This window comes from Lygodium microphyllum, chromosome 30 (genome assembly GCF_053477565.2).
Source record: "Lygodium microphyllum isolate KBCC chromosome 30, Lygodium_microphyllum_v1.1.10, whole genome shotgun sequence".
Taxonomy (NCBI): Eukaryota; Viridiplantae; Streptophyta; class Polypodiopsida; order Schizaeales; family Lygodiaceae; genus Lygodium; species Lygodium microphyllum.
In genome coordinates this window covers 51,708,711-51,736,656 of record NC_141164.1, presented here as the reverse complement: position 1 = coordinate 51,736,656, position 27,946 = coordinate 51,708,711, and the positions used below count along the sequence as shown (strand labels likewise).

General features: G+C 38.2%; 1 protein-coding gene across 4 annotated transcripts in view; it reads left to right on the top strand.

Annotated features, from left to right (window-relative positions):
• Positions 1-27,946, top strand: part of LOC148009839 (Cytidine/deoxycytidylate deaminase family protein) — a 72,690-nt gene that overhangs the window by 25,805 nt on the left and 18,939 nt on the right. The window contains exons 4-10 of one of the 4 annotated variants that reach the window (XM_087673236.1): positions 4,863-4,902; positions 5,174-5,232; positions 5,317-5,354; positions 5,517-5,580; positions 5,741-5,794; positions 6,822-6,920; positions 7,011-8,091. In XM_087673236.1, coding sequence (XP_087529362.1) covers positions 4,863-4,902; positions 5,174-5,232; positions 5,317-5,354; positions 5,517-5,580; positions 5,741-5,794; positions 6,822-6,920; positions 7,011-7,061 — 405 coding nt within the window. In that variant the 3' untranslated portion in view covers positions 7,062-8,091. The other 3 variants (XM_087673237.1, XM_087673238.1, XM_087673239.1) reach the window with 3 other exon arrangements.

Here is a 27,946-nt window from a genome sequence, read left to right as displayed (position 1 = left end):
CTTGTTCTTTCTCTCATAGGACAAGTACATCAGCAAAGTACTTGGCAAGTTTAATATGGTTGTTATTAAGCCTCTTGGTGTGCCTTTATCATCACATACAAAGCTTAGCAAAACTAATTGCCCAAAAGATCATGTAGCTGCTAGTGCTATGAAGGGTATACCTTATGCATCAGCTTGTGGATCTTTGATGTATGCCATGGTTGCAACTCGCCCTAATATTGCTCATGCAGTGGGAGTTGTTAGTAGATTCAGGTCTAACTTTGGCAAACCACATTGGGAAGTAGTGAAATGTATTTTTAGATACTTAAAAATGTACACGAGAAGTGTATATGCTATGGAAAGGATACACTAGAGTTGCAGGGATTCTGCGATTCGGAGATGGCAAGAGATCTTGATACTAGGAAATCCACTAGTGGATATGTCTTTACTTTGGTTGGTGGGGCTATCTCTTGGTGTTCAAGGTTGCAAAAAATTGTGGCACTGAGTACTTACAGAGGCTGAATATATTTCAGGTATAGAAGTTTCTAAGGAAGACATTTGGCTTGGCTGTTTGATCAAGGATTTTGGTCTTCTTTCACGTACTCCAATGCTTGGTTGTGATAGTCAAAATGCAATATATTTAGCTAAGAATGCTATGTTTCATATACGTATCAACCACATAGATGTTTGATACCACTTCGCTTGATAGGTCTTGGATGATGGTCTTGTTATATTGACCAAGGTTTTGACCTAAGATAACCTTGTAGATGTTCTTACTAAGAGTTTTGCAAAGGCTTAGCATGAGCATTATATCCGATTAGTCGGAGTTAGCTAGCTTAAAGGTATCACTTTGGGCCTTTAAGTGGGAGGTTATTGGTGTAAAGTTCCTTTGGGTGTAAAGTTTCTTAATCTTCGTGTGTATAAACTTATCCTGGTGTGAACACGCCCTTATTTGTATCCTAATATATAAATACATTTTATTCTTTGTATACCATGACGAGCCGGTACACTTATATTGGGATTCTCTCTCTCACACTCAATACCGTTGCTCCTTTACTTTTGTCTCGGATTCCCATTGCACACTCATCTCAACATCTATATGTGCGCACCACTAGCGTGGGGGTTAGTTATATTCTACTATACATGATGATATACTTGTTAGTGGCTTAGATTTTTTGGTCATATTAGAAATCAAGGCAAAGATTTGTGTTATATTCGATATGACAAACTTAGGTTTGCTGTTTTATTTCTTAGAGATGGAGATTGTTCAATCCAAGGGAAGTATCTTTTTGTCACAGTAGAAGTATGCGCTACAACTAGTGGAACAATTTTGAAGTGATTTGACAAGGCCAATGGCCACATCTCTTGATTCCACTATTCATCTACGTAAGGATATCTCGGGTCAGCCTTTTGATGCTCACATCTATCGTTTTGTTGTAGGGAAACTACTTTGGTTGATTCATACTAGGCTAGATCTTACATATTGAGTTAGTTTGCTTAGTTAGTATTTTAATGCTTCTAAAATGTCTCATTGGATTGCTTGTCTTTATGCGTTAGGATATTTAATATGTACATTTAATTATGGACTAATTTATGGTCATGGTTTATGCTTATAGGGGTATAGTGATTTTGATTGGGCGGGAGATTCTAACACCTGGCGTTTCCATGGTGGCTATCTTTACACCTTGGGAACAACACCACCTATCTCTTGGGCTAGCCATAAGTAGGAGACGATGGTAGCTTCCATAGTGAAGGTAGAATATCAGACTCTTTTTGATAGTACTACGGAGGCTATCTAACTAAGGAACTTGTTGGTTGCACTCTAGTTTCCTTGTGAGGTGGCTACATTTGTCTATTGTGACAACCATAGTGCCATTGCTCTATCACTTTATTAGAGAGCAGGTTGGGCCAGACACTATTCGCCTAGAGTTTCTGTCGTCTTACTCAGCTTGGGTACACCTTTCTCTACTTCTTTAGATTGACGAGGAGATGATGCTTCCCTTTTATTTTTCTTTTCAATTTGAGAGGAGACGATTTTCGACTCGTGATAGTAACAGTGATGATATTTATAGTTTTTTTCTCTCTCAAATATTTATGTATTTTGTATTATATATTATGGACATTTGTAACTTCCTCCGTATTGTTAGGATTGTAAAAGGGTGCTTGGACAAGTGAACAATTTTCTTGTGAGGACATTGACCAACTGGCATTATTGCATTGCATTCTGTATGAGCATGAGAACTTGCATCTCTCCCTTTGCATTATCCCATGCATTGGCATTCTGTTCATGTAAGCATGTATTTTGTACGCATTTATCTCTTTTTGGTCATCCTTGGAATGGTCGTCTCCAGATTCACCATACTTGTGGCATTGCACATGGCAGTCTCTTAAGGCAGTTTTTTTCTTTGCTTACATGCTGGCTTTGCTTATCTTGCTTGCTCCCATGTCGTCGTGCTTCTCTTCATTTATTCTCCATATGATTAGTGTGCACGCGTGCATCCACATTCACATCCACATCCTCCCTTTCCTTCCCCAAAGGTAATCCCTAGGTACTTATCTTAGTAGTGTGTAGGATTGTTTTGCTTGGTTTATGAAGGCTTTGAGGCTATTCGGCTTGATTTTCGATACCTTGGGTCATACTGATTTAATGGGATGAATATTGATTTGAAACCCTCACTTAATGCTAAATCTTGTGAAAAATTCAAACAAAGCCTTTAAAAAAAAAGGAAAAAAAAAAGAAAAGATAAAAAAAGTCCATTGTTTATTTCATTTGCCCTTTAAGGACTTGGTAGATCCTTGGGCATTCGATGAGCACCCTTAGTTCGATACCTTGGCCTCTTTGGGGTGATTAGTTAGGCTCCCTTGGTAAGATAACCATCCCCTCTGTAGTCTTGGTAAGTCACTGGGCGGCCAATGTGCACTCTTTGCTCGATGCCCTAGCTGCTTTGGGGTGAGATGCCTAGGGGTAAAAGCCACTAACTGAAAGGGCTTGGTTAGTCTATTTTTTGAGGCTTAGTTTTGGGCCTGAGAGGGTGTGTTGAGCTAAAATTGCATTAGCTTGACTTAAATAGTCCCAAAGTGCGCTTAATTAATGAAGAAACTTTCATATTTTAAAAAGAAACATGATCCTAGAGAGTTATTGTGTCCCACATGCAAAAACCCTAAATTGGGCGTCCCAAACTATTTATAAATAGGCATGCAATCCACCACTCTTAATCTTGTTTTTGCAAGTTTTAGGAGCTGTATCTCTGCTGCCCACACCTTCGTGGAGGACATCACGGTCAGGCTTGGCTATATGCTATCATCTGGTACTTGATTCCACGGTCTGCTTGGCTGTATGCTATCATCTGCCCACACCTTCGTGGAGGACATCACGGTCAGCAAACCTTTGCTTGGTTGTATGCTATCATTTGCCCACACCTTTGTGGAGAACATTACGGTCAGAGACCTTTGCTTGGCTGTATGCTATCATTTGGTATCGATTCCAGCCTTCGTCTCCACGTGAGAGCTCTCACCTATAGTCCAAAGTTGTTGCTTGGTACCTTGGAGTTGTCACCTATTGTCTGATGCTCGTGTTTGCTACTAAGATCATTAGTTAAATTTGTCGCCACCATCAGTCAAGCACTGTTAGCATCATTCAAAATCTGCGTTTGGTGAGTTTCTCTCCTCCGGCTATCGCCTACACTTCCTGCACAGTCGTCTATTGCCTCTAGCTATCGCCAAATTTGCTCTCAAGTGTTTTTGGTTTTTCTCTCTCCTCATTGGTTGTCTACATCAAACTACATCAGATTTAGCCTCTCTCTCTGTATTTGTTGTTGTTTGACCATAGATGTTGCCTTGTTGCATTTCGGGATCCATTTTGGAGTACGACACACTCTCTAGCTCATAACTTGTGCCTTGATCCTAGAGATACAAGAGTTCGAGGTTCACTATTCATTGCATAGTGTGTTTGCTACTTGAGCACTGTATATTCAGTAGTCATTCACTTCATTATACATTGTGTTCATTGTCTGTGAGTTACCCTAACCTAGTGTTCTATGTTTACCAGTTTGTGCTTTGTTGTACGATTGGTTTTGTGCTTTATGTGTTTAGAGCATTTCTTTACTTCCACTTCCTTTGTACTTCGATTGTGATGTCTCAGATTTTATGCACGATGGCCTAGAGCCATCTTGCATCTGTAATCATGTAGTCTTGTACTTATTTTGTAATTAATACAATTACCTATTATGTGGAGAGAGAGAGAGAGAGAGAGAGAGAGAGAGAGAGAGAGAGAGAGAGAGAGAGAGAAGATGAATGCTGAGTACTGAATAATGAGGGCAAAATATGTACAAGTGTGTGTATATCTCACATAGAGTACCTCACATTGATAGATTGAGTCTCTCAGACTTTTTGAATAGACAAACTGCACATGTGTAGGCAATAAATACAGTGAATCTACATCTTGGTTGGACCTGGAAATGGGCCTACTTGATATCAAAGCAAAAAAAGTCAAAATTATTACCCTGGGAATGTTGTGCAAAACTATTTGCCTTGTGAGACAAAACCCAGGCATATTTGTACAGCAATCAAAATTGAAACTTGAGGCTACATAAGGTGGCACATGGAAATCAATGGCCTTGAGACATGCATTATTGTGCCTAAAGAATGGGTTTATTTGGCCATCATGGCAAGTGCAATGATGGGCAGTGTATTAACTGGCCAAGGTTCCACTGCTTGTACTTCAAATATTTCTTTACAAATGCAAGAACTAATACATGGCACTGGTCCTCTGTTGTGAATGCTTGCATAGCCCTTGATGCCATCATTCCATGTAATGTCTCAATTTGCTTTCTTTACTTTGCACAGAATGTATGTAACTTGAATGTCTTCTTGTTGTCATGTAGGTTGGGGCCTGCTTGGTGAGCCAAGAAAGAGTTATTCTTGGTGAGCTGTTTGTGCCTTCTGCCTCTCCTTTTCTCTTCCAAAGCTACATCTCCAATGTAAAGTGAGCAGTGTGTCTATTTTGGCTAACCCAAAAAACACAAATCATGGAGCATTGTATTTAGAAATGAACGTTCAAGTAATTGATTTCAGGGATGATAGTGCAGGTTAGATTAATGGGATACTGCTATGAGTTAATATACCTGATAATTGGATGGTGTTAGTCTTTGTTATCCTTCCCCTTTTGCATCCTCTTATAGAGAATATGATGCAGGCATTGGCTATAATGGCTTTCCTAGAGGCTGCTCTGATGATCTGCTTCCTTGGGCAAAGGTGGTTCTTGCTGTGAGAAATATTTGTAACTGGTTCTGCAGTAGTGATATAACATGTTTAAATCAGTATGCTTTTTTGTTTCAGATGTCAGCAGATGGTGATCTTCTGCAAACGAAGTACCCGTAAGTATTGGGTATTTCCATGCAGTCTTCCTCTTGATCGATTAAGTTGCAGGCTCAGCATTGCTCAATGAATAAACCCCCCTCAGCACTGAACACTGTTTTCTCTAGTATCTTCCTGCTTATACGTATTTCTACACGCCAATTATCTGTGTCTCTGTGCAGGTATGTTTGCCATGCAGAAGTGAATGCCATTTTGAATAAGAATCATGCCTCAGCTTGTGGACAGGTAATATAATCTGTCACATGCACAATCTCAGGTTGGTGATCTGAATGTTTGTTGGCTGCCCGTGGTTTTATTGAAAGTTATGGCTTAGTGTCTGTGATGGTTAGTGGTCTTACTGGGCCTATTGATAACCCTACTTTTGTTTGTCTGTCGTCTTCCTCAGAGGTTGTATGTAACAATGTTTCCATGCAACGAATGTGCCAAAATTATTATTCAGGTATGTGCTGTCCAAAGTTTCTCTTATGGAAATTTGTGCTTTGTGACAATCAGAAAATTAGCACATTGTGCATCATGCAAATAGCCAGCCGCTGGATTTATTTTTCATCTGCTACTACCAAAACGTTTGCAAAGAACAAATCAGAGGCCTATGGCAAAGCTATCTTGAAAACATAAGAAAAAGGGTTCACTCACTCGAGGCCTTCTCCTGTATTGTCAATGTTGTGTTGTTAGGTAATCAGCAGGCTAACTAGCAGTCTACTGGCAAGCTATTTTTACAGCCCTACTCATTCCACTATTGCATCTCGAGTTCCCTCCAGCAATGGACCGAGTTTCCCTCACTTATCATCAACACTGTCTCCTATGGAAACACACAAATAAAACCAGCCAAGAGGATCAAGGAGAATATATGGACATGGGAAGGGTTGTGGTTTGTGAGGCTGAGATTTTGTGTATGTTGCACAAAGCAGGCAAAATATCATGATACATGAACACTGAATGTCTCAAATTTATGCAAGCAGTAATCATTAGGCAACTGGTTTTTCTAGAGATTATTCACTCAACATTGCACTTTGCTGGTTTAATATGAGCCTATCTTATTTAGTTGGAAAGAATCCGCACAAGAGCCATATTTAGTGGGAAGGATCTATAGTCTAAAAATAGTCTGCAGTAAACAAGTGCAATGGAAGCTCTCTTGACAAGGGCAAGAGCTATTTACACTGCAACATTGGCTAAGAAGAGCAACAGAAGTCCTCTTGGCAAGGGTAGGAATCATTTACGCTGCAAACAATCTGTTGGGAAACCGCACTATCTATCCCTTGAATTTGCAACCTGACTGTTATGAGTCCGACCCCAACCATTAGGTAGCCATATTGGCAACATTGTCTTTGTTACAGTCTGTGTTCCAGTAACGATCAAAGCAAAATAACATAACACCGCCAAAAACAGGACTAAGTGCATCTGATATCAAGCATCGGTTGATGCTGTGTGTTATGAAACAAAGAACAAATACAAATGCTCCCTGTCAGGCTGGAGTTGCGGAAGTTGTTTACTTCATTGATAAAGGTCCTTCATCAGATTATTCTTACATGGCATCCCGGAGCCTACTATCTTTGGCAGGAGTCAAGGTGAGTAGGGCTCCTAGACACAGTGGCTGGTCATAAATGCTCAGGTGAATAAATCTTTCTGGTAACAAAGCTGATTGAATGGTTGCATAGGTTTGGCAGCATCAACCTTCTCAAAGCAAAATTGTTGTGGAGTTCAAATGAGCCGAAGGGACATTCGTGGACAGTTGCACACGCATCCGAATCTGCCATTGAAGAAGACAGCAACTTAAACCCTAAACCGGACCTGGGTATTCTACTGTATCTCAGCTCTCATTCAGCAAGGACATACATGTGCGAAGACATACATATATGTACTGCAATTCGGCTCTCATTCAGTAAGGACGTACATGTACGAGAGCGATTCCCTTCTCCTGCGGTGTATTACGTACTCGAGTCTTATAGGCCATTTGGTCTTCTGTAGATGTTCACACACACACACACACCCCGCATGCACACACGTGTGCCATACACATTTCTTTTCTTTCTTTCTTTCTTATTTCTCTTTGGGCATCTGTGATCTTTGATGCCAAAATATGTTTCTGGCCTTGCCGATCTAAGAAAATCTCTTCAAAACAATCCCCGAACCCAATTGTTCGTCACTATTGCTTTTTGAGTTTTTGGGTTTGTGCTTGTGTGGATGGATGTACATATAAAAATGTACTTTTTGAGTTTTTGGGTTTGTGCTATGAAGTCCTTGGCAAGGTACATCAATTGCACCAAGGTGCAAGCTTATTACAAGCATTCCCTTTTGACCTATGAGTTGGGCCTACCAACACTTTTGGTTGACTTAATATGGTTGATGATTTGGTATTAGCTCAAATACTTGAAGAAAAATGTCCTTATTGTTGAGCTTATCGAGATCCAAATTGCTTTACTTGGAAGTTAGCTCTCATCACAATGTGAATTGGGAAATATTTAGGTGAGCTTTTAGGTCGTATTTCTTGAAGGTAAACCAAGTCATGAGCATTCACAATGCCATACAATATCATGAATTGTGCTTGTTACTACTATCCACTCCTTGATAGTTTCAACTCCCTCCTCTAGCTCTTGGCACTCCTCCTGGCTCTTGGTAATCTTTGGAATCATCCCCAACATCTTTGCCATGAGTTTGGGCACTGGTTGGAGCTCTTGGGATTAGCCATTGATTCATAGTTTGTGATAGTTTATGTCATACAGTTCAGGACAATACTTCATTCATTGTTCGGAAATCACTTATGCTTCACGGGATGTCTATTTGATGTTGGATCATTTAGGGATGTTATTCCAATGTATTGGAATGCTATGGGATTGATTTGAGCACTCTTTTGCTTGGTTTTATAGAGTTATTTTATTGTTATAATAAACAAGGCCGAATGCTATTTTATCAGTGAAAGCATATGTTTATTGCTTTCAGTTGCTTACCAACTATTCGAGTTGATATACCGATGCTTATGGTTCATGTTACATGCTTGGTTATGCTTTGGATTGCTTTTTTAATCGAGGTTGGAGCTCTGAATCTTGACATTGACTATCATTCACTATTAATATATAGTTAGTTGATGTTCAAGTAAGCGTTTTACAAGTTACTTGGGCTAGATGCTCTTGGATATATACTACTTGGATCTTGGGTGTATTGATGCATTTCACATGATGTTTTGAACTTTGTTTGCTTATCTCGCATTCCAATTTTGTTTTAGTGGGAGCCGCTACTTAAGACTTGGATGTTACATTGAGCATTTGGTTATGTAGTTGAGCTTGAGGGTCTTACAGTGAGACCATGGGACTTGGTGACAGGTACATGCTCTTGTCATGCTTTATGTATGCAGTTGATGCTTAGTGGGTTGATTTGACATTACTTTTGGATTGGCATCTATCTCTGTCATGATGTTGTCAGTGATGTATGCACCTTGGTTGGTTATGTACTAAGCTTCCATTACATTGCTTAGTCTGTTGTGTCTTTGGATGGTCTCTTTTGTTACATGTGAGACCCATTCTATGCATGATGGTTATGCCTATGGATATATCTAAGTTTAGCAAATGGATTCTTTGATAGTTTTCAACGCTAGTAGCATATTCAATCATTGCTAGTTGGTGGAGTTATCCTTGGCAATTGCAGTTTGTCTTATATTTGTGATTGTTCATCTTTTGGGTTGATCTCTTATTGATGTACTTCATCATGTCCCAGTGGCTTAGGTCCTTGATGCTTCACAGGATGTACAGGTCCCACAACTACCTACTAGAGATAGACAACAGCTTGTGTAGTTTGAGTTCTTTATGGATTATGGTATAGTGACAGATGTTGATGAGCCTCTTACTTATGATGAGGCCATGTGCAAAGGTGATAGTTACTCTTGGAAGAGAGTCATGTAGTTAGAGTATGATAAGGCCATGTGCAAAGGTGATAGTCACTCTTGGGAGAGGCCATATGCAGAGGTGATAGTTGCTCTTGGAAGAGGGCCATGTAGTCAGAGTGTATGACTCACTATGCAAAAAAATCATATGTGGGATTTTGTTTCTTTGCTAATGGTAAGTATGATTTGCCATGCAAGTGGATATACAAGTTGAAAAGTACCCTTGGATGTTCCAAACCGGGATACAAGGTCATATTGATTATTAAGGGTTTCAAGTAGGAACATGGTGTGGACTTTGATGAAGTCTTTTCTCCTGTTGTAAAAATGATTATTGTACACTTGGTAATGTCTTTGGTTGCTTAGCTTAACTTGGATCTCTATCAGATGGATATTAAGATGGCTTTTCTTGATAGAAACTTACATGATGAAATTTACATGGAGCAACCTAAGGGCTTTGTAGAAAACATGGCAGGAAACACCTAGTGTGCATATTGAGGAAGAGCCTTTATAGCTTTAAGCAAACACTTAGGGAATGGTATCACAAGTTTGATGTCTTTATGCATTCACAATAATATTCCTGCAACGATATGGATCCATGTTTATACATAAAGAAGGCTTGTGATGGTAGCCTTATGATTTTGATTCTCTATGTGGATAATATTTTGATTGTTGGGAGTGCTTATGATGACATGGATGCCTTGAAAGGTTTGCTTAAGAAGAGCTTTGAGATGAAGGACATGGGACATGCCTCACATATTTTTAGGATGTGCATTACACGTGATCGCTCTAAGAGGCTCCCCTACTTATCATAGAAAGAGTACATCTAGAAGGTCCTTGAGCGGTTTCATTTGTAGAATGTTAAGCCTATTGGCTATCCTCTACCTTCTCGTATAAATGTTAGTTAGGCCGATTATCTGTAGTTTGATGAGAAGAAGGTCGAGATGGCCAAGGTCCCTAATGATTAGAAGTGGACAGCTTGAAGTATGCCATGATAGCCACTCGTCCTGATGACATAGCATTTGTAGTGGGAGTTGTGGCACGCTATATGGTTACATCTGGTCGACGACATTGAAGTGCTATCAAGGGTATCATGAGGTACTTAAAGGGCACAACTATGTGCATCTATTATGGTTTCCATGATACAGGAGTCATGGGATATACTAACTTTGATTATGTAGAACATGTAGATAGTAGGAAGTCTACCTTTGGCTATGTCTTCACCTCTGGTGGAGGTGCTGTTTCTTGGATGTCCAGGGTCGAGTAATGCATGGCCCTATCCACTACAGAGATAGAGTATATTGTAGCCCCATTGAGACTTGCAAGGAGGCTCTTTGGTTAGACCGCATATCTTAGCATTATTAATGTGGTCTCTACATTGCATTTGGATTTTAAGAGTGCTATTTAGTTGGACAAGAATCTAGTCTTCCATGCAAAGACGAAGCACATTGAGGTGCATTACCACTTTATTTGAGAGGTTGTTGGAGGACAAGTCCATTGAGTTTGTTAAGATGTCAATTGACTAAAATCTTGCAGACTCGTAGAGCGCTTTGCCTTCCTTAGGAAGTTGATGGGCATTGGATGAGATGAGCCCTTTCCTCATCCTATTGTACTTATGTACATTTATACTTAGTCACTTTTTTCTTTTTCTCTCCTCAATACTAGGGGCAAATTCACCTTCAAGTGGGAGGTTGTTGGGGATAAAGATAAATGTGCCTAGTCACCTGTGTATTAGTTACATTGACAGTACCCACATACCCTCACACCTGTACATTGTAGGTGTGGCAGGTGCCCATCATTGTCACTTCATTCTTTATTATTTTAGTGATATTTGAATAAAGAGAAGGCTGGTTACACATTGTGATTATTGGAGTTTTCATATCTATCTCTCTCTCTCTCTTGCTCCTTCCACCATAGCTCTAGCTTCTTCCTCGTGCTTTCATTTTAGGCTCACTTCCTTCAATTATAGTACAACCAACCCCATTGAGAGCCTACTACAATTGATGATGTAGTGGCCCTTAATCTACATGATGTTGTATAGGATCATGATGTTGGATAGAGAGGATAGGACATACTAGCCTCAACTATTTTTGAGATGCTTCATTAGAGCTTCATGTCCTCTTGCTCGCTATGAGGCTTCTATGGATTATATCATAGTGACAATCTCTGCTGAGTCACTTGCCTATGAGGAGACTATGCGTAGATGTGATTCTTATTCTTGGAAGAGGGCTATGCACTTTGAGTTTGATTCACTATAGAAGAACCATAGAAAGGACTAAGTTTCCTTGCTTGATGGAAAGCGTGCATTGGCGTGTAGGTGGGTGTATAAGTTGAAGAGTGTCCTTGGTTGCCCTAAGTCAACATATACAGCTAGCTTAGTTTCAATCATCTCTATAAAAAAACTAGATAAGAAGTGCACATCATCTCCTTTCCCATTGGTCCACCTCGAATCTCTCTTGACTAAAAGGGGGATTACATCTTAAGTTAATTGGCCATTTTTAAGTCCATATTTCCCCTAATAATATTTCAATACAATGATAACAACTTAGAATAAGGCAATTGAAAACTTGCGAAACATTGGAACTACATCCTAAGCCACCCATTTTTTTCAAAGATTTCTAGTCCATGTTAGACATTTCTACATTCGAACAATGGATTAGAGGCTTATAATAGGCCTTAATCAAAGCCTTTCATATGGAAACCTTAAAGAGCTTAAATCAGCAACCCTATCTTCCCAAAAGTAGAGTGCAGATATCACTATTAATGAAGAGACAAGTACGAAGCCTTTTGCAAGCCTGTTAAACCAATCTCTCATTTGATGCCTACATAAATCACATAATTGACCCTTTGTCATCCTATTGTAGGCACAACACCAACTCTTGTTGTGGCATGCTTATCATTATGTAGTACAACATTAAAAAAAAAGAAAAAAGAAAGTAATGGTTAATGTCCTCTTTAATTGGTATGGAAAATAGTTATGGTTGTTATTGTAGCCTTAATAAGGCTTAAGAGTAGGAACCATGATGACATGATGACGTTTTTATGATCTCAGAATAATAACACGAGTAACATTGATATCTTTATATTAATAATAATAAAAATAACATTAATCAAATGAAACTATCTATGTTGGTCAACTCGTTGAAAGCCTAAGGGGCATATCAAGATATTGGTAGAACTGATGGGTTGTTTAACCATAGAAAAACCACCATATATATAGAAGACCCCAACCCATTTCTTAGTTTTATAGATTTTTTGTGAGTCTCTTAGTGGGGAATGTATCCTTCTTTGGTGAAGAAGTCTCTTATGGGACAAGACCTTGAGAGTATCTTTGTATTGAGTGGATGGTTCTAAGAATCTTTTGATAAGACAAGTTGGATTCTGACTAGAAAGCCTCCCTCATATGCGTATCTTAGAGTTTTTGGATATGAGGCTTTTTGCCATGTACCTAAGGACAAATGTAATAAGCTAGATCAATACAGTGAAATGCATCTTTTTAGTTATGGGGATGTAAGTGAGATGGCTATTACCTATGAGATTTATAAGCTTGGAAGATTATTCATAGTCATGATGCTATTTTTCATGAGAAGAAAATGCATAATCAGCATGAGTAGGTAGTTGAGGTCTGTATAGTGATCTTTTAAGAGGAGCCTCCTATTATTGCATAGTTAGCTGGACATTCTACATAGTTGATGTTCCAATGGCCTGTGATCATGATGTTGGACAATATGTATAGGCTCCACAACCTGTTGAGACGGTCTGCTAGAGATAAATGTCAACATGATTGGTTTACATCTTCCATGGACTATGCTATGGTGACAGATTCTGGTGAGCCTCTTACTTATAAGGAGACCATATTCAAAGGTGATAGTCACTCTTAGGAGAGGGCCATGTGGTCTAAGTTTGATTCACTATAGAAAAACCTTATATAGGATTTGGTTCCTTTGCCTAGTGGGATACATGCATTGCTATGTAAGTGGATATATAAGTTGAAGAGTATCCTTGGATGCTCCAAGCCAGCATATAAGGCTAGATTGATTGCTAAGGGTTTTAAGTAGGAGCATGGTATTGACTTTGATAAATTTTTTTCTCTTGTAATCAAGATGACTATCCTATGATTAGTTTTGGCCTTGGTTGTGTAGTAAGATTGGACCTTTATTAGGTGGATATAAAAATGGCTTTTCTGTATGGGGGCTTACATGAGGATATCTATATGCAATAGCTTAAGAGATTTATGAAAAAGAGTAAGGAACACCTACTAGTGTACAAGTTGAGAAAGAGTCTTTGTAGCTTTAAGGAGGCATCTAGGAAATGGTACCATAATTTTGATGCTTTTATACATTCACAAGGATATACTCACAGTGACATGGTTCCATGTTTATACACGAAGAAGGCCTATGATGGTAGTCTTATTATCTTGGTACTTTATGCTAATGATATATTGATTGCTAGGAGAGCTCATGTCATGAGTTGGAGGCTTCAAAGACTTAACTCAAGAAGAGCTTTGAGATAAAGGATATGGAGCAGCCTCACATATTCTTGATATGTGCATCATGTTGCGTGATCGTTTTAAGAGGCTCTTTTACTTGTTATAAGAGGCATACATACACAAGGTGCTTGACCAATTTCATATGTAGTATGTTAAGCCTATTGTCCTGAAGGTCACTCAAGTTGATTGTCCCTAGTTAGACAAGCAAACGGCCAAGATGGCCAAGATCCCTTATGCATCTATAGTGTGTAGTTTGATGTATGTTATGATAGCTACTCGCCATGATATAGCATTTGTAGTGAGAGTCGTGGCACCCTATATGGCTACCTGGCCGATGACAATAATGGGATGTCGTGAAAGGTATCATGAGGTATCTGAAAGGCACATCAAATATGTTCATTTGCTATGGTAGCAAGGATACTACAATCATGGGTTAAACTAACTTGATTATACATGATATTTAGATAGTAGAAAGTCCACCTCTAAGTATGTCTTCACTTTTGCTGAAGGTGCTATTTTCTAGATGTCCAGGGTGCAGAAATGCATGACCTTATCTATTACCAAGGCAGAGTATGTTGCATTTGTTGAGGCTTGCACCCTATGGTTATGTCTAGTGGTAGACCTTGTTGTTATTATTACTCCTACACTGCATTTGGATTCTATGAGTGCTATTCAATTGGCCAAGAATCCTTGATCTTCCATGTGAAGAAAAAGCACATTGAGGTGTACTATCACTTCATTAGGGAGGTGGTAGATGACAAGTGTGTTGAGCTTTGACTGATAAGAATCCTACAGATTTGCTCACTAAAAGTCTCTCAACGGAACATTTTTCTTTAGGAAGATGATGGGTGTAGGATGAGATAATGTCACTTCCTTATCTTGTTGTACTTTATGTACATTTGTACTTTGTCATTTTTTCTTGTTTTGTCTTTACTAGAGGCACATTCACCTTTAAGTGAAGGGTTGTTGGGGATAAAGGTGCTTGTGCATACATTGCCATGTATTTACTATATACACCATTACTACACACCTATATACTATAGATGGCAAGCACCCATCACTGCCACTTCATTCTTTATTCTCTCAGTGGTGACTATTGAATAAGGGAAAGCTCGTCACATATTTTGACTATTTGAGTTCCCACATACGGTGTCTCTCTCTATTGCTCTCTTGCTCCATTCACCATAGCTTTTACCTTGCTCTTGCTTTTGCTTGTGTGCTTCCAATTGGGCTCTACCTTTCATCCTTATGAGCTTTTGTTATCGTATGTTGGCAAGGGAGGTGTCTATGTATTCAACAATCTCACTTCTTGTTAGTATTGAAATTTGCATGTAGTTCAAGGTCACTTGGATGGAAGATATCGGCTTGGAAAGCATTGTGGCGGTGGACACTAGTTTTTGCTTGTTCGAATCCAAATCTTGCAAACCTAGTCTCTTGTCATCTTTTGTATGAAAATTTAATCTACCCATTGGCTTGGCCTTCATTACATACTTTAGCATGGGCTCCTCGCAATACTAATAATGTCGGGTAATACATCACAATATTGTGGTTCTCATGTCTAAGATAGTAGTAGATGTACCATTGAGTTTCAAGGTTTATTGTTGGTTCTAGATTGTTGTGTGTAGCAAATGGAAATCTGTACTTGTATTTTCCATGATTGCTACTACTAGTTATATAATAGGTGCAACAACACTTGTAAAGTTGTTTTGCTAAGATCAGGCCTCTTAATTTTTGGGTCGGAATGCATCACTTGAATGTATGCCAGATCTCATTTGCTATATTGGTGATGTTTGTCTCATGCAATCATAGGATGACATGTGCATGCAATGAGCCATATGTTGAATCTCATACCTAATCACATGACGCTAGATGTGTCCCACACAAGTGGCTTTTCCAATGATGTACTAATTGAAAAACAAGTGGAAGTTGGTATGGAAGAGGATAGTGCACTCAACAAAGCATTATTTCCATGAGGATTCTGGATTGAACTCCTTTACAATGGCTTCCAATGTGTTTATCTTAGCCAATGTTGTACTAGTCACCTCATCTACAATGAATGTGAGAAAGAAGTGAGGCATGCACCACACATCCATCCTTGTCCTTCAAGTTATATGAGTGTCAAGTAGAGGACCTTAGTACTGATGCGAGAAGGCTATAGCAGAGTATATGCTTGATCACTTCCTCATTGGAAACATCCTTGTTTTCTTGGGTGTAGTAATCAATGTCTCTTTGTAAGCAAGTTGCACTTGTGTTGTGTGTGATTAACATAACTTATTTTAGTTGGTATAAGATTAGGATGGAAGGCTTGTGCAAGGTATAGACAAAGAACAATGTTGACGTGCACATCCCAATGTATTCACTAAGATATATATTACCATCATATGCACCATGACCAAGTGGGAAGAGGAATGGGAATAGTGCATTCTCCAAGGTGACATTGGATAGGATGAGCCTATTGTTGCATGTAAGCCATTTGCTTTGAATGTTGCTATTCTTCATAGAAGCTTACGATTGTCCGCAAGATGATGTATGCAAACTCATGTTGATTGGCCCTTCCAAATGCCCATCATCATATGTTGTTGAGCAAAGTATAATTTTCTTCATTGTGCATCATATTAAAGGCAAGCACATCAACCATGGTAGATGTTGTCAAGTTAAGTTTAGTGGATGTATGAGTAAGTAGTGCATTATTCCAAGACACCAAAGGATTGCCAAGAATTGATAATCAATCCAATGTTCCATTTGCAATTGATGTTGTCATTTTGAACATTGAGATGGTTCAACATGGAGAATCCTCGTGTAGGCAATAGGGCAACTATGTGCTCATTTCAGTCTTTGTTTGCATGACAGGTCTCACATTTTTTTATTATAATATCAATCATGAGTTGTTAGCTTGTAAGAATGAGGATAGTACTTGTCACAAAACTGTTGAAAATTACATTTGTTTTGTATATTATACTTGTTTGTGAGATAGTGGTTTGATGTTGCATTGTGGCTATTTTGCAAGTTGAACATATTATTAGCATGTCAATGATGCTTGCACATTCCATTGCCCAAGATAATTCAAACTTGTGTATATCACATGGTTTTGGTTTTAGTGTTGTTTTTCAAGAAGCCACAAATTTTCTTTTCCTTGAAGATCTTAATAAGGTCTCATGATTTGACATTTGCATGGAGTCCATTGCTAATGTGTATCCTACCAATATAGAACTATATATCTACTTATCACAATAGTATGATTCTATGATTGAATGTACTCTTACAACTTAATTTGTATGCTCTAAAAAACCACAAATATTTTTGAAGTTAATTAGATGTGGTTAGAAACTTTTCTTACAACTTGACATGTTTTGATTGATGGAGAGCACCTTACAAAACATGAAATGGAAAACCAAAAATTTGCTTGATCATAGTTTAAGATTTGGCGATTTTAATGTTTACATTTTTTTAAAAACACGTTTTGTTTACAACTCAAGTTATAACTGTATAAGAGAAAAGTAGTAAGAAAAAAGATCACTTAAAAATGCTATATAAGTAGCCTTGTCAAAGATAGTATATATGACATTGGTAGTTGCCTTTGTTAGATTGAACCTTGCAATGATGAGACATAGGCAAATGAGCAAACTACATTAATTTTATGTAAACCAATTATTAGTTTCATAATGAAAAATGACAACAACAAATCATGTACTATTTAATGATACTAAGTAACTAATTGAGTAATCAGATTACTATTACCAATCAAAATAACTAAGTAAAAATAAATTTAATTAGCTACCAAACTATCAAGTAATTGTATTAAGCCAGCTAATACTAATCAAAATAATATGCTACAAACTACAAATGAATTAATTGAATTAATACTAATTGAATAGTCAAATTAATACGAACTAACTAATCAACCACTAATCCAATTGACTAGCTATCACTAAATTTAATTGACAACTAAACTATTAAATAATAAAGTTATTATCAAATTAATACTATTGAAGAAATACTAATTGTAATTGAATAAATACAAATTTAATTAATTAAATACTCCAACTAAGTAGTTAGACCATGTAAGTACACAAAGTAATATACTTAGTTAATACAATTAGTAATACTCCAACTAAGTACTTACACCAAGTAGGTAAGTAATATATCTAATCAATTAATCTAATCTAATCTAATTGAATTTAATCACTAATTTAATCAATAAACCTAATCAAATTTAACTACTAATCTAATCGAATCGAACTCTGATCTATTAAACTAATCGAATCAAAATATCAATTAATATATAATTAACGACTTTGCAACTATAATTAAATAGATTAATTGATTACATTACTACATTAATTACGCTAATGAAAGTAAAACATAATAAATCATTGACTACAATTGCCGACACATTATAATGGGGATTTTATTTTTGCGAGCTTTCATTTTTGTCCTTTTACAACCAATCCCTTTTTTTAGAGCTTTTTCGTACATGTACTGATTCTACATATAAATACCTCTATGCAACATACCCTCGCATGGAAGTATGTAGATCATATATGATTTGTATGCATATATTCATAGCACGATTACTAATTCATAGTCATACAAACTATGGGCATGAAGTGGCATAAAAATAAGATAGTAATTCTTCACTATTGCTAAAAGAATATCACACTTTGCATTTACATGAACACTGTGATGTGCCCACTTGAGCTTCTTTCTCATTGGCACATTCTTAGTAGTCCATCAAGAGATATCTTAGACAACACCATTTGGGATTCCATGGAATACCTCGGAGTTTGTTGTAGAGGCTCGCTTGAGCCTACCTTGTAGTGGAAGTTTTCCACCATTCCCATGCGGATCAACCTGAGTTTTGGGTTCCTAATATTGGTCAAGTCACCTATTGGTCAGCTAGCATTAGTATTTCGAAGCGGACTTACATTGCACTTGGTTCAAAGAGATTGGGAGATGAAGGGGAGTGCAGCACATCGACCCATTTTTCCCATAAGGCAATAATCCCATTCCGGCCCCCCAAAGACAATGCATGTTAGGTTGTTCTACCTAGTATCTATATGGCCATTTGTTTGCCTATTTACTAACATAATTTTTATGAAAAGCTCTTGGCTAATCGAGACCACCTAGCCATAGGTTTAGACCTATCGGCGGGGACCCATCCACCTGCTTCCCTTGTAGTTACCTACCACTCTAGGTTTGACATATAAAAACAACTACTTTGATTTTCTTATGGCACAAATTTGTTACATATCTTTATTTCAAGACACAAAAACATTGTAAAGCAATTCCTTCTTACATATTTTCTTTAAGAAAAATATATTTTTACAATGCTTTCTATCCTTGACTAGACATAATATCAACTCAAAGGTTTTATTTCCACCAAGTTCAGTCCCTAGACTAGTATCGGAACTTCTAGAATACTATCTAGACTCGGAGGGTAGTTGATAGTTCATAAGAGCCTAAGGAATTTGGGAATAGAGCACCCTGGTATCCTTATCTCCTCTTGCAAAACTAGAATTCCCTACGATAGGACCTTTTGCATTGTGGACGGTCCATACTCGCTAACACACGAAAACAAAAAACCATTGGGGTAATTCTAAGTGGTAGTGGTAAGACAAAATCCTTTATCCAAGGTGACAATATCAAGGCTAAACTTAGTCTAAGTGGTAGTGCTTTTCAATAATCCTCTTGGATTACTCTTTCCCTTGGGATCTTGCCCAATATAAATTTTAATAAGGAGTTTATTTTTCAAAACTTTCCTCCCCTAGGGTTTAGACAACCCATCAATTCTTCTAAGATTTCTAAAGGACTTCTATAAGCAAAAGCTTTCGTGATGATATTTTTGAAACAGAATTTTGTTGGTTCTTTGTCTAGTAATAACTCATTAGATTCAAAACCCTTGGGTGTTTTATTACAGAAAGTATTCTAATAATTCTATCTCAAGATATTTCTAAGAGTTAATATCCATATCTATCGATCAAAGGTTCCATCAATTTAGTACAAAGTTGGATTAACAATTTAACTACTTAAATATTTCTTATTACAAAAATCATAGTCCTTGAATGTAATTTTTTTGTAATTCCTACGTGATGCAATAAATTATCAAGGCAAAAATTCTATTCAGTAATTTTTCTATGCATGAGATTATATGCAAATATATACTTTCACTACTATCAAGGATGTTATTTTTCTTTATCAATTCATGAGATGATGATCTATTTGCCGTATTTAATATTTAAAATATTAGCCAAATATGGCACTTGGGGATTCACGAGGAGTGCTTGGTTGTTGTTGGTATTTGCAACTTCATTTGTAACTCCGGTACTTTCCATTCCATTTGTAGTGGCCGTACCTATAGCATTATTAGCAACTCCCGCTCTCGCGGCTTCCATATCATTATTAATGACTTGCTTTCGTGGCTCTTGCAATTTTTCTCTTTGTAGCCATGGTCTTCGGTCAAAGAATTATAGAGATGATGACAATAGGAATTTGAGAAGAAATCGTGTAGAGTCTCAATTTTACAAGGGAATGGAGGTGGAAGAGATGGGATTTGGCTTAAAAATGCTACAAAGTATCTTCCTTGTCTTTGCAATAAGAATTATCTCTCTCGCTCTCCTCTTGCCTTCTCTCTTGATTCGAGTAGAGTCTCCTCTCTTGTCTCAAATCTAATGTGTTATATGGCTTCTCATGCCTCATATTTATAGTTTAATTGAAGGAGAGGGGATGAGTTCTCATGAGTCATGACCAAGAAGAGGAGCTCTTTGTGAATTTAGCTAATTTAGCTATCTTGCTAATTTAGAAGGGGAGGGGTATCTTGCTAATTTATAGTTTAATTGAAGGGGGGTGGGTATCTTGCTAATTTAGCTAAATGAAAGCTTTCAAGGTGCAATCTCATGCTGGAGATCCATTCTTTGAGGTCTAGAGAGGCTGCCAAAGATGCCATGATTGATTCACCTAAATTTTGGGTGATCTTCCTTCAATTTGGACCTCTTGCCAAACTCGAGTCTTTTACTGAGACAGAGAAAGAATATTTTATGTCTTTATTTAATCTCTTTAATTTCCAAAAAGGAGGGGATGATAATGGCGACAAAAATCATGAAGAGAGGGGGGGTAGTGCATCCTGTCGACATCTCCTTCTCTCTCTTTAAGCTTTTAAAAGCTTATAGCTTTTTAACTTTCTCTTAGTCTTCTTCAAATTGACTTTTTATTTGCTTGACTTGCTTCAGTCATAAACATGCCTAGCCTAAACTTGACTTACCTTGCCACACAAGGGCCATTCAAACAATATTTTTTGTGATGAGGTATTTACAGTTGTAATGATCTCAAAAGGTGTCGAGATATGGGATATGGATTATTTTATTTGAGACACATCTTTTGATAGTCCAAGATTTTCAAATTAATTGTACGGTAAGTTGGAAAAGTTGAAACATTACATCATCTTTCCCTTAGAGGAATTGAGATGTCCTCATCTCGAATGAAACTTGGGATATTGGTTACATAATGATTTTTCATAAACCCAAGTAGCATCCTCTTCAGAATAGTCTTTCCACTAGATGAGGTACTCCCTAAGGGTTTTGCTCCTTAAGAACTTTTTCTTGCATATCAAGTATCCTATCTCGTTGAAGTTCAAGGACTCCTTGACTTTGCATTACAAGTTGTTGATCATTAAGTACATGATCAGGGTTAGGAACATAGGCTTTCAATAAATTGACATGAAATACATTATGCACTTTCAAGTGTTTAGGGAGTTGCAGCTTATAACCATTAGGTCCTAAACATTTTAGCACCTTATATGGTCCACAATATTTGGGATTTAGCTTCTTGAATTTCCCTAGGAACTTTTCTTTGGGTGGAACTCGAATAAAAACCATGTCAACTTCTTTGAAAATGCATTCTTGTCTTTGATGATTAGCATATGCTTTCTATTGATCCCTTGCGGTTTGAATATCTTTCCTGATAGCCTTTACTTGGTGATCCATTTCTCCTAGCAATTGCTTAGATGCTTCTACACGTAGGGTAGGTTCATTAAAACTTAGTGGCATAAGAATCTTGCCCACTGGAAAGGAGTCATCTAAATACTTTGATGATATGATACATTGTAGGCAAATTCAACTAAGGGTAGGTATTGCATCCATCACTTAAGTTACCTGTTGCAATAAGCTCTAAGTATATCCTCAATAACTTGATTAACCTGCTCTATCTAGCCATTGGTTTGGGGATGGTAAGCAATACTGAAGCATAGTTGGGTTCATAGAGCTTCCAAACAAACTCTTCTAAAAGTTTGATATGAAGAGAGAATCACGACCACTAATGATTCTCTTGGGTAATCCATATAATCTAAAAATTTCCTTGATGAAAAGTCTAGAGATATCGGAAGCCTTGTAATTGGTTTTTACAGGAACAAGGTGTGTAACTTTTGTTAGCATATCAACAATGACTACCATAATTGAGTTATATCCTCCTTGTACCAGGGGTAACCCAACTAAGTCCATGCTAATATATTCCCATTTCATTTGAGGGATGTCAATTGACTATATTACGAGTCTTAGCATGTCTGGAATGACCCAAAAATGGAGAATCATGAGCTTTCCAAAGTATTTTCTTCTTGAGCTCTTGACTTGCAAGAATGCATAGCCTTGTCTCTAAATAGACAAGCTCCTCATTTATGGAAAAATCCCGATACTTAGATTTGAGTTTTGGATTTGTGTCCTTAATGGTGATGTCTCTTAGCATTTTCTAATAACCTGGATCCTTCACTGCTTCTTCTTTGGCCATTTCTATGATAGGATTACTGGGCATTGAAATCATTGTGGCAAGAGTTCTTGCCCTAGAGGATTAGAGTATTGAGAAATGATTTATGGGTTAAGGCATCAGCAACCATATTCTTCTTGCCTTAAAATAGGGGTAGTTAAGCAAGCTTCAGCTTTTCTAAGCTGGATTGCTTTGATAGATGTCCATATAATGGTGCCTTGCTTCTTGAGTAGGTCAATGAGAGGTGCAATGATCAAGGCATAGTCTTTGATGAAGACTCTATACCAACTAGTTAGCCCTAGAAAGCTTTGCACTTCTTTGACCATTTTGGAGGTGGCCAATCTTGTATATCTTTGGCTGGATCCATTGAAATGCCATTTGCTGATACTATGAACCCAAGATATTCAATCTACTTCTTGAAGAAGGCACATTTATTCTTCTTAGCATACAACTTGTGAGTTCTCATTGTCTCAAGAACTATTCGTAGCTATGGTTCATGGTCTTCTTCATCCTTGGAATATGTTAGGATTTCATCAAAGAAAACACAGACAAAATCATCAAGATAAGGTCTCAAAATGTCTTACATCAATCTGTTGAGGGTGGCAGGGGCATTCATTAATCCAAATGATATCATAATAAATTCGTAATGGTACCTTGTGTTAAATGCAATTTTGGAAATGTCTTCCTCCTTGATTCTTATTTGATAGTAGCCAAATTTGAGGTGGATCTTTGAAAATATCTTTACCCCCTGGAGTTGATCAAGCAACTCATCTATCCTTGGGATTGGATATTTTTTTTTCACTGTCACCTAGTTTAGCCCACTCTAACCAATACAAAGGTGGAATGTTCCATCTCTCTTTTTCTAAAATAATAACGGGGCTCCCTATGGTGAATTACTTGGATGGATGTATCCTTGGTCTAATTTTAGCTCAATGGTTGTAGGAATTGACATCTAGTAGGGTCTCTTGGCTACAAGAGCAGTGCCTAGAATGAGTTTGATCTCATGATCTACCTCTCTTGATAGTGGAAGCTCTGTCAGATCTTCTAGAAAAATATATGCATAATCTTTTACACTACAAGGAAATGGGGGATAGTGACGATGATTTGCAACGTAAAATAGCGGTGTCACTATTTACATTGCAAATAGTGTCACTTATTCACTTTAGCGATGCTAATAGCAATGCTATTTGCGACATTAATAGCGAGCTTAGCGATGCTAATTGCAATGGCGATCCGAGAAAAAAAGGGCAGAAAACTTGAGTGCAACATTTGTCGCAAACAAACATTTTTGAGAGAGAGCGAGAGAGATGGTCGCCTTGAGAGGGAGAGGAGAGGAAGAGGGAAAGAGAAGAAGGAGAGATTCTCACCGTCGTCATTATACACGAAGAAGAGGGAGAAGTGCGCAAGGGAGAAAGAAGGGACGTCGCGAAGAGGAGGTGGAAAAGAATTCATCCTCGAACCTTTGAGGTAGGTACATTACCTCTTCTTGCTTTGTTTTTGTGTTTTTTTCTTTTCTTTTTTTTGTTTCTTTGTTTTCTTATTTTCTTCTTTGAAAGAGAGAGAGAAAGAGAGGAAAGGAGAGAGGGAGAAGAAGGAAGGAAGAGGAAAAGAGAACAAGAGAGAAAAGAATGAAAGGTAATAAAGAAAGAGAGAAGGAGAGAAATGAGATATGAATGAAGGAAGAGGAAGAGAGAAAGAGAGAGAGAAAGGGGGGAAGGGTAACAAAGAGAGAGAGGAAGAGAGAAATGAGATATGGAGGGATGAAGAGAGGAGAATGAGTAAGAGAAACAAGGGGGGATAGAAACAAAGAGAGAGGCAACAAGAAAGAGAAAGAGAGCAAGAAAGAGAGATGGAGAGTGAAGGAAGAGGTAGAAAAAAAGGCTGAGGCAAAGAGAGGAATGAGTGAAAAGAAAACAAAGAGAGAGGAGGAGAAAAAGGGATGGAAAGAGGAAGACAACGAGAGAACAACAAATAGACACACACACACACACACACACACACACACACAATGAGAGAATTAGAGATAATGGAATGATAGAAAAATAAGGGGGGAGAGGGAAGAGAGGCACAAAGAGAGGTGGGGAGAGAGGGTCTTTCAATGTCCTTTTTTTAAATAAGTTCTTTATTTTCTATCTTTGATTTTGATTGTAATGAGATGTGTTGAGTGAGAGTGGAGAGGAAAATAGAGAAACAAATAGAGAGAAGAAAAGAGGAGATAAAAGAGAGAAGAAGTGAGAGTGGGGAGGGAAGATGGGAGAGAGAGAAACAATGAGAGAGAGAGAGGGGGAGCAAGAACCAAATGATGAAGGGGATCAAATAAAAAAAGAGAAAGAGAGAGAAAAAGAGAGGTGGGGAGAGAAATAGAGAGGGGGATAGATAAAGTTAGAGAGACATGGAGAGAAAAGAAATGGACAAAGAGAGATGGAGGGAGGTAAACAAATAAAGGGAAAGGGAGAGAAAGAGGAGTAGAGATTAAAATGGAGGAAGATCATCAATGAAGGAAACAAAAACATATTGTTTGCAGCAAATGGAGAACGATGATGGTCAGGATGTCCAAGATCATGAGGCGTATCTTAATCAACATGTCATGTGCCCTTGCACTGAATGCAAGCTGGTAATTAGAGGAAAGTGTCACTTGTCCATAAAACACGTATGACACTTTGGCGAGTTTCAATCAAATATCATTGACAGCGATCTCAGACTTTGAGCGAACCGTAAGAAAAGTGTGTATAAATCATGATTTACATTCGCAAAGTAATTGAATATCATATACAAAAATATTAGATGTGCCTGTGAAATTTGCGCATAGAGGTGATGCTTCATCCCAAGGAATGGACCTATTGCAGCCCATTAGAAGAGTTTGTGGGCATGTGATGAATGGATTGCCTGAGTCGATACACCAATTAGAGGGTACACCATAGACTATAACCTCGATATTAGAGGAGATAGTGGGCCTTCTAGACCTTCCTCCAATCTTGGAGCCTGAGATGGAGGCAATGATTGATGCATTAATACCCACGGATGCCGAGTCATTTGATCCACTGAGAGAGGAAGCATCCATACCATTATATGATGGGTGCTAAGTATCTTGCCTAAGGACACTGCTTGTGCTCCTAAGTGTGGAGGAAAAGTACAGGTGGAGCAATGTGAGTGTGATTGAGTTGTTCATGTACATTCTACGCTCCTTTGTTTTTTATCATGCATCCATGGAAAAGTGGATTGCTAGGTACGAACAGGCTAGAAAAGAATGAAAAAAAGCGTGATCAAAATTTTGACGTAGAACACTCCATCGACCGATTCGATATCTTGAGGGCATGGAGGAGATGCCATGGTTTATGTCTATGTGGTGGTTACACAGAGCTTTGATCACAGTTTCTTGCGAAGGGGTAGAGGTCTCTACCAAGAAGTGGGAATTCTCGAGGGGATGTAGTTTGAAGGTGACTATATGTTTTATTTGTTGTCCTATCTAGATTTTATGCGCAACAACTAATCTAACCATTTCGGTGTACAATATTAAATCTACAATGCGGTGTGGTCGCGTGGGCGACATCTCCGTGTTAAGTACATCAACAAAATGCGCTCCATAATGGATTGTGGTGTCATGAAAAAGTTTGAGTAAGAGAACCGACGGTGTGCCACGGATCCGAATATCGTAGTAGATGAGATGGAGTATTTTGGGAACTTGCAAAAAGTATTATCTCAGTGGATTACTATAGCTTCTCCATGATCATATTCGATGTATAATGGTTTAAAGTAATACTGGAAGGAACTGGGATAACCATTCAATGAGGTCCATTTGGATTTTTGGAAATAGACTCCAAGAAAAGATGGATGGATCTGCACGATACGTTTGTCCTGTCGGGTCATTGTGAATAAGTGTATGACATATATTTTTAAAATTTCAATGACACGAGATAGTCACAAATGTTGATTCACTCTTATATGTGATATTGAATAGGTAATATTCTATCCAAATTTTCGATAACCTCGATGGTGGTATGTTGTGCTGTTAACTTCTTGGAGTGCATGAGTGCATGATGAAAACAACGTTTCTAGTTTAGACGAGGAGAGTATGTAGGTGGAGGGGTCGATATTGCGGAGGGTGGAGGGCAAAGAGGGTTTAGAGAGTGTAGAGGAGAAAGGGTAACATAGATGAAGAGATAGGAGGCCAATAATTTTTTGAGAATGAAGTGGACTCCTCTTTCTATGGTGACCTATCTATAGACCTTCTAGTGTATGCCGAGCTATGCCAGGAGATTGACATGGGACCATAGACCGGGTTATATTTGCATCCGCTTGCTCAATTTGTTGATGATTCACTTTTAAGGGTACTTTAGTATATGTGTTTTAATTAGTATACTTTTTTTCAAAGTTATATTATCATACTTTATACCTAAATCCTTATATTGATTATGCTAACATCATTTTCTGTCTAGTGCAATTTACCTTTGATGATACCCATAGAGCAGGATGAGTCGAGGGATGACTGATGAGGAGTTGTAGGAGATATTCACACGTATGTCTTCAGATCAGATGGCTCAATTTAGAGATATAGTGGACCAAGAGCTATTGTGGACATCATTAGGACATTCTAGGAGGTCTACTTCAGCATGTTCCGATGCTTTGATTTCTAGTAGACAAGGTCGATGCTTTAGACTGGCCCTGGATAGAGGGAGTGGTTTTGGGGGGTACTGCAGAGATGTGGATACTGTGAGCCCATAGTTAGTTTCAAAGAGGCTTGTTACTCCTTGCTCTCATATTGGTTCTAGAGAGGGTGGCTTAGGTGGGTGTTGTGGAGGCACCGATGCAATGTCTTTGTCTCATCAATCCGGTGGATACTTGTCACCTCCATGATTTTTCACACTTATAGGGACATCTACTCCCATGACTCTGGGTTTCACTCAATTGTCCGCAGGTTGTCCGTAGGCACGCCAGATGCTACTCTAAGAGATACTACCCCTGCAGGTACACCAGATGTACAGAGGTCTCCTGGTTATGCCCAAGAGCATGGTTGCAGGTGGGAGAGGACACATCTTAGACATATCCTAGTAGGATATGGATACCTTATAGATAACAACACATGTGCTGTAATCATGAATGATGAGGGGAGGAGGGTGATGTCTTGCATGAGAGTTTTGTGCCAATAAGTATTTAGGCACAACCTTCTAGACCATTGGAAGAATATACCCGAGGGGAGTAAGGAATATACAGTGACATCTTTGCATGTGGAGTTTTCAGTACTTACGATAGCAGATAGGTTTTTCATGTGGATAGATGATGGAGTATATGCATGTATACATGTCATCACATAGACGATCAGATGCACACAAGGCAATCAAGAGTGGTGCCTCAAAGCCTAAGTGGCTAGATGTAGAGGATTGGTAGAGACTTAGGGAGAGTGCCACAAATTCTCTAGAGGACAATGGCGACATCAATAGTGAGAGGCAATGAGGGCACAATTGGAGGCAAGGGTCATGCAT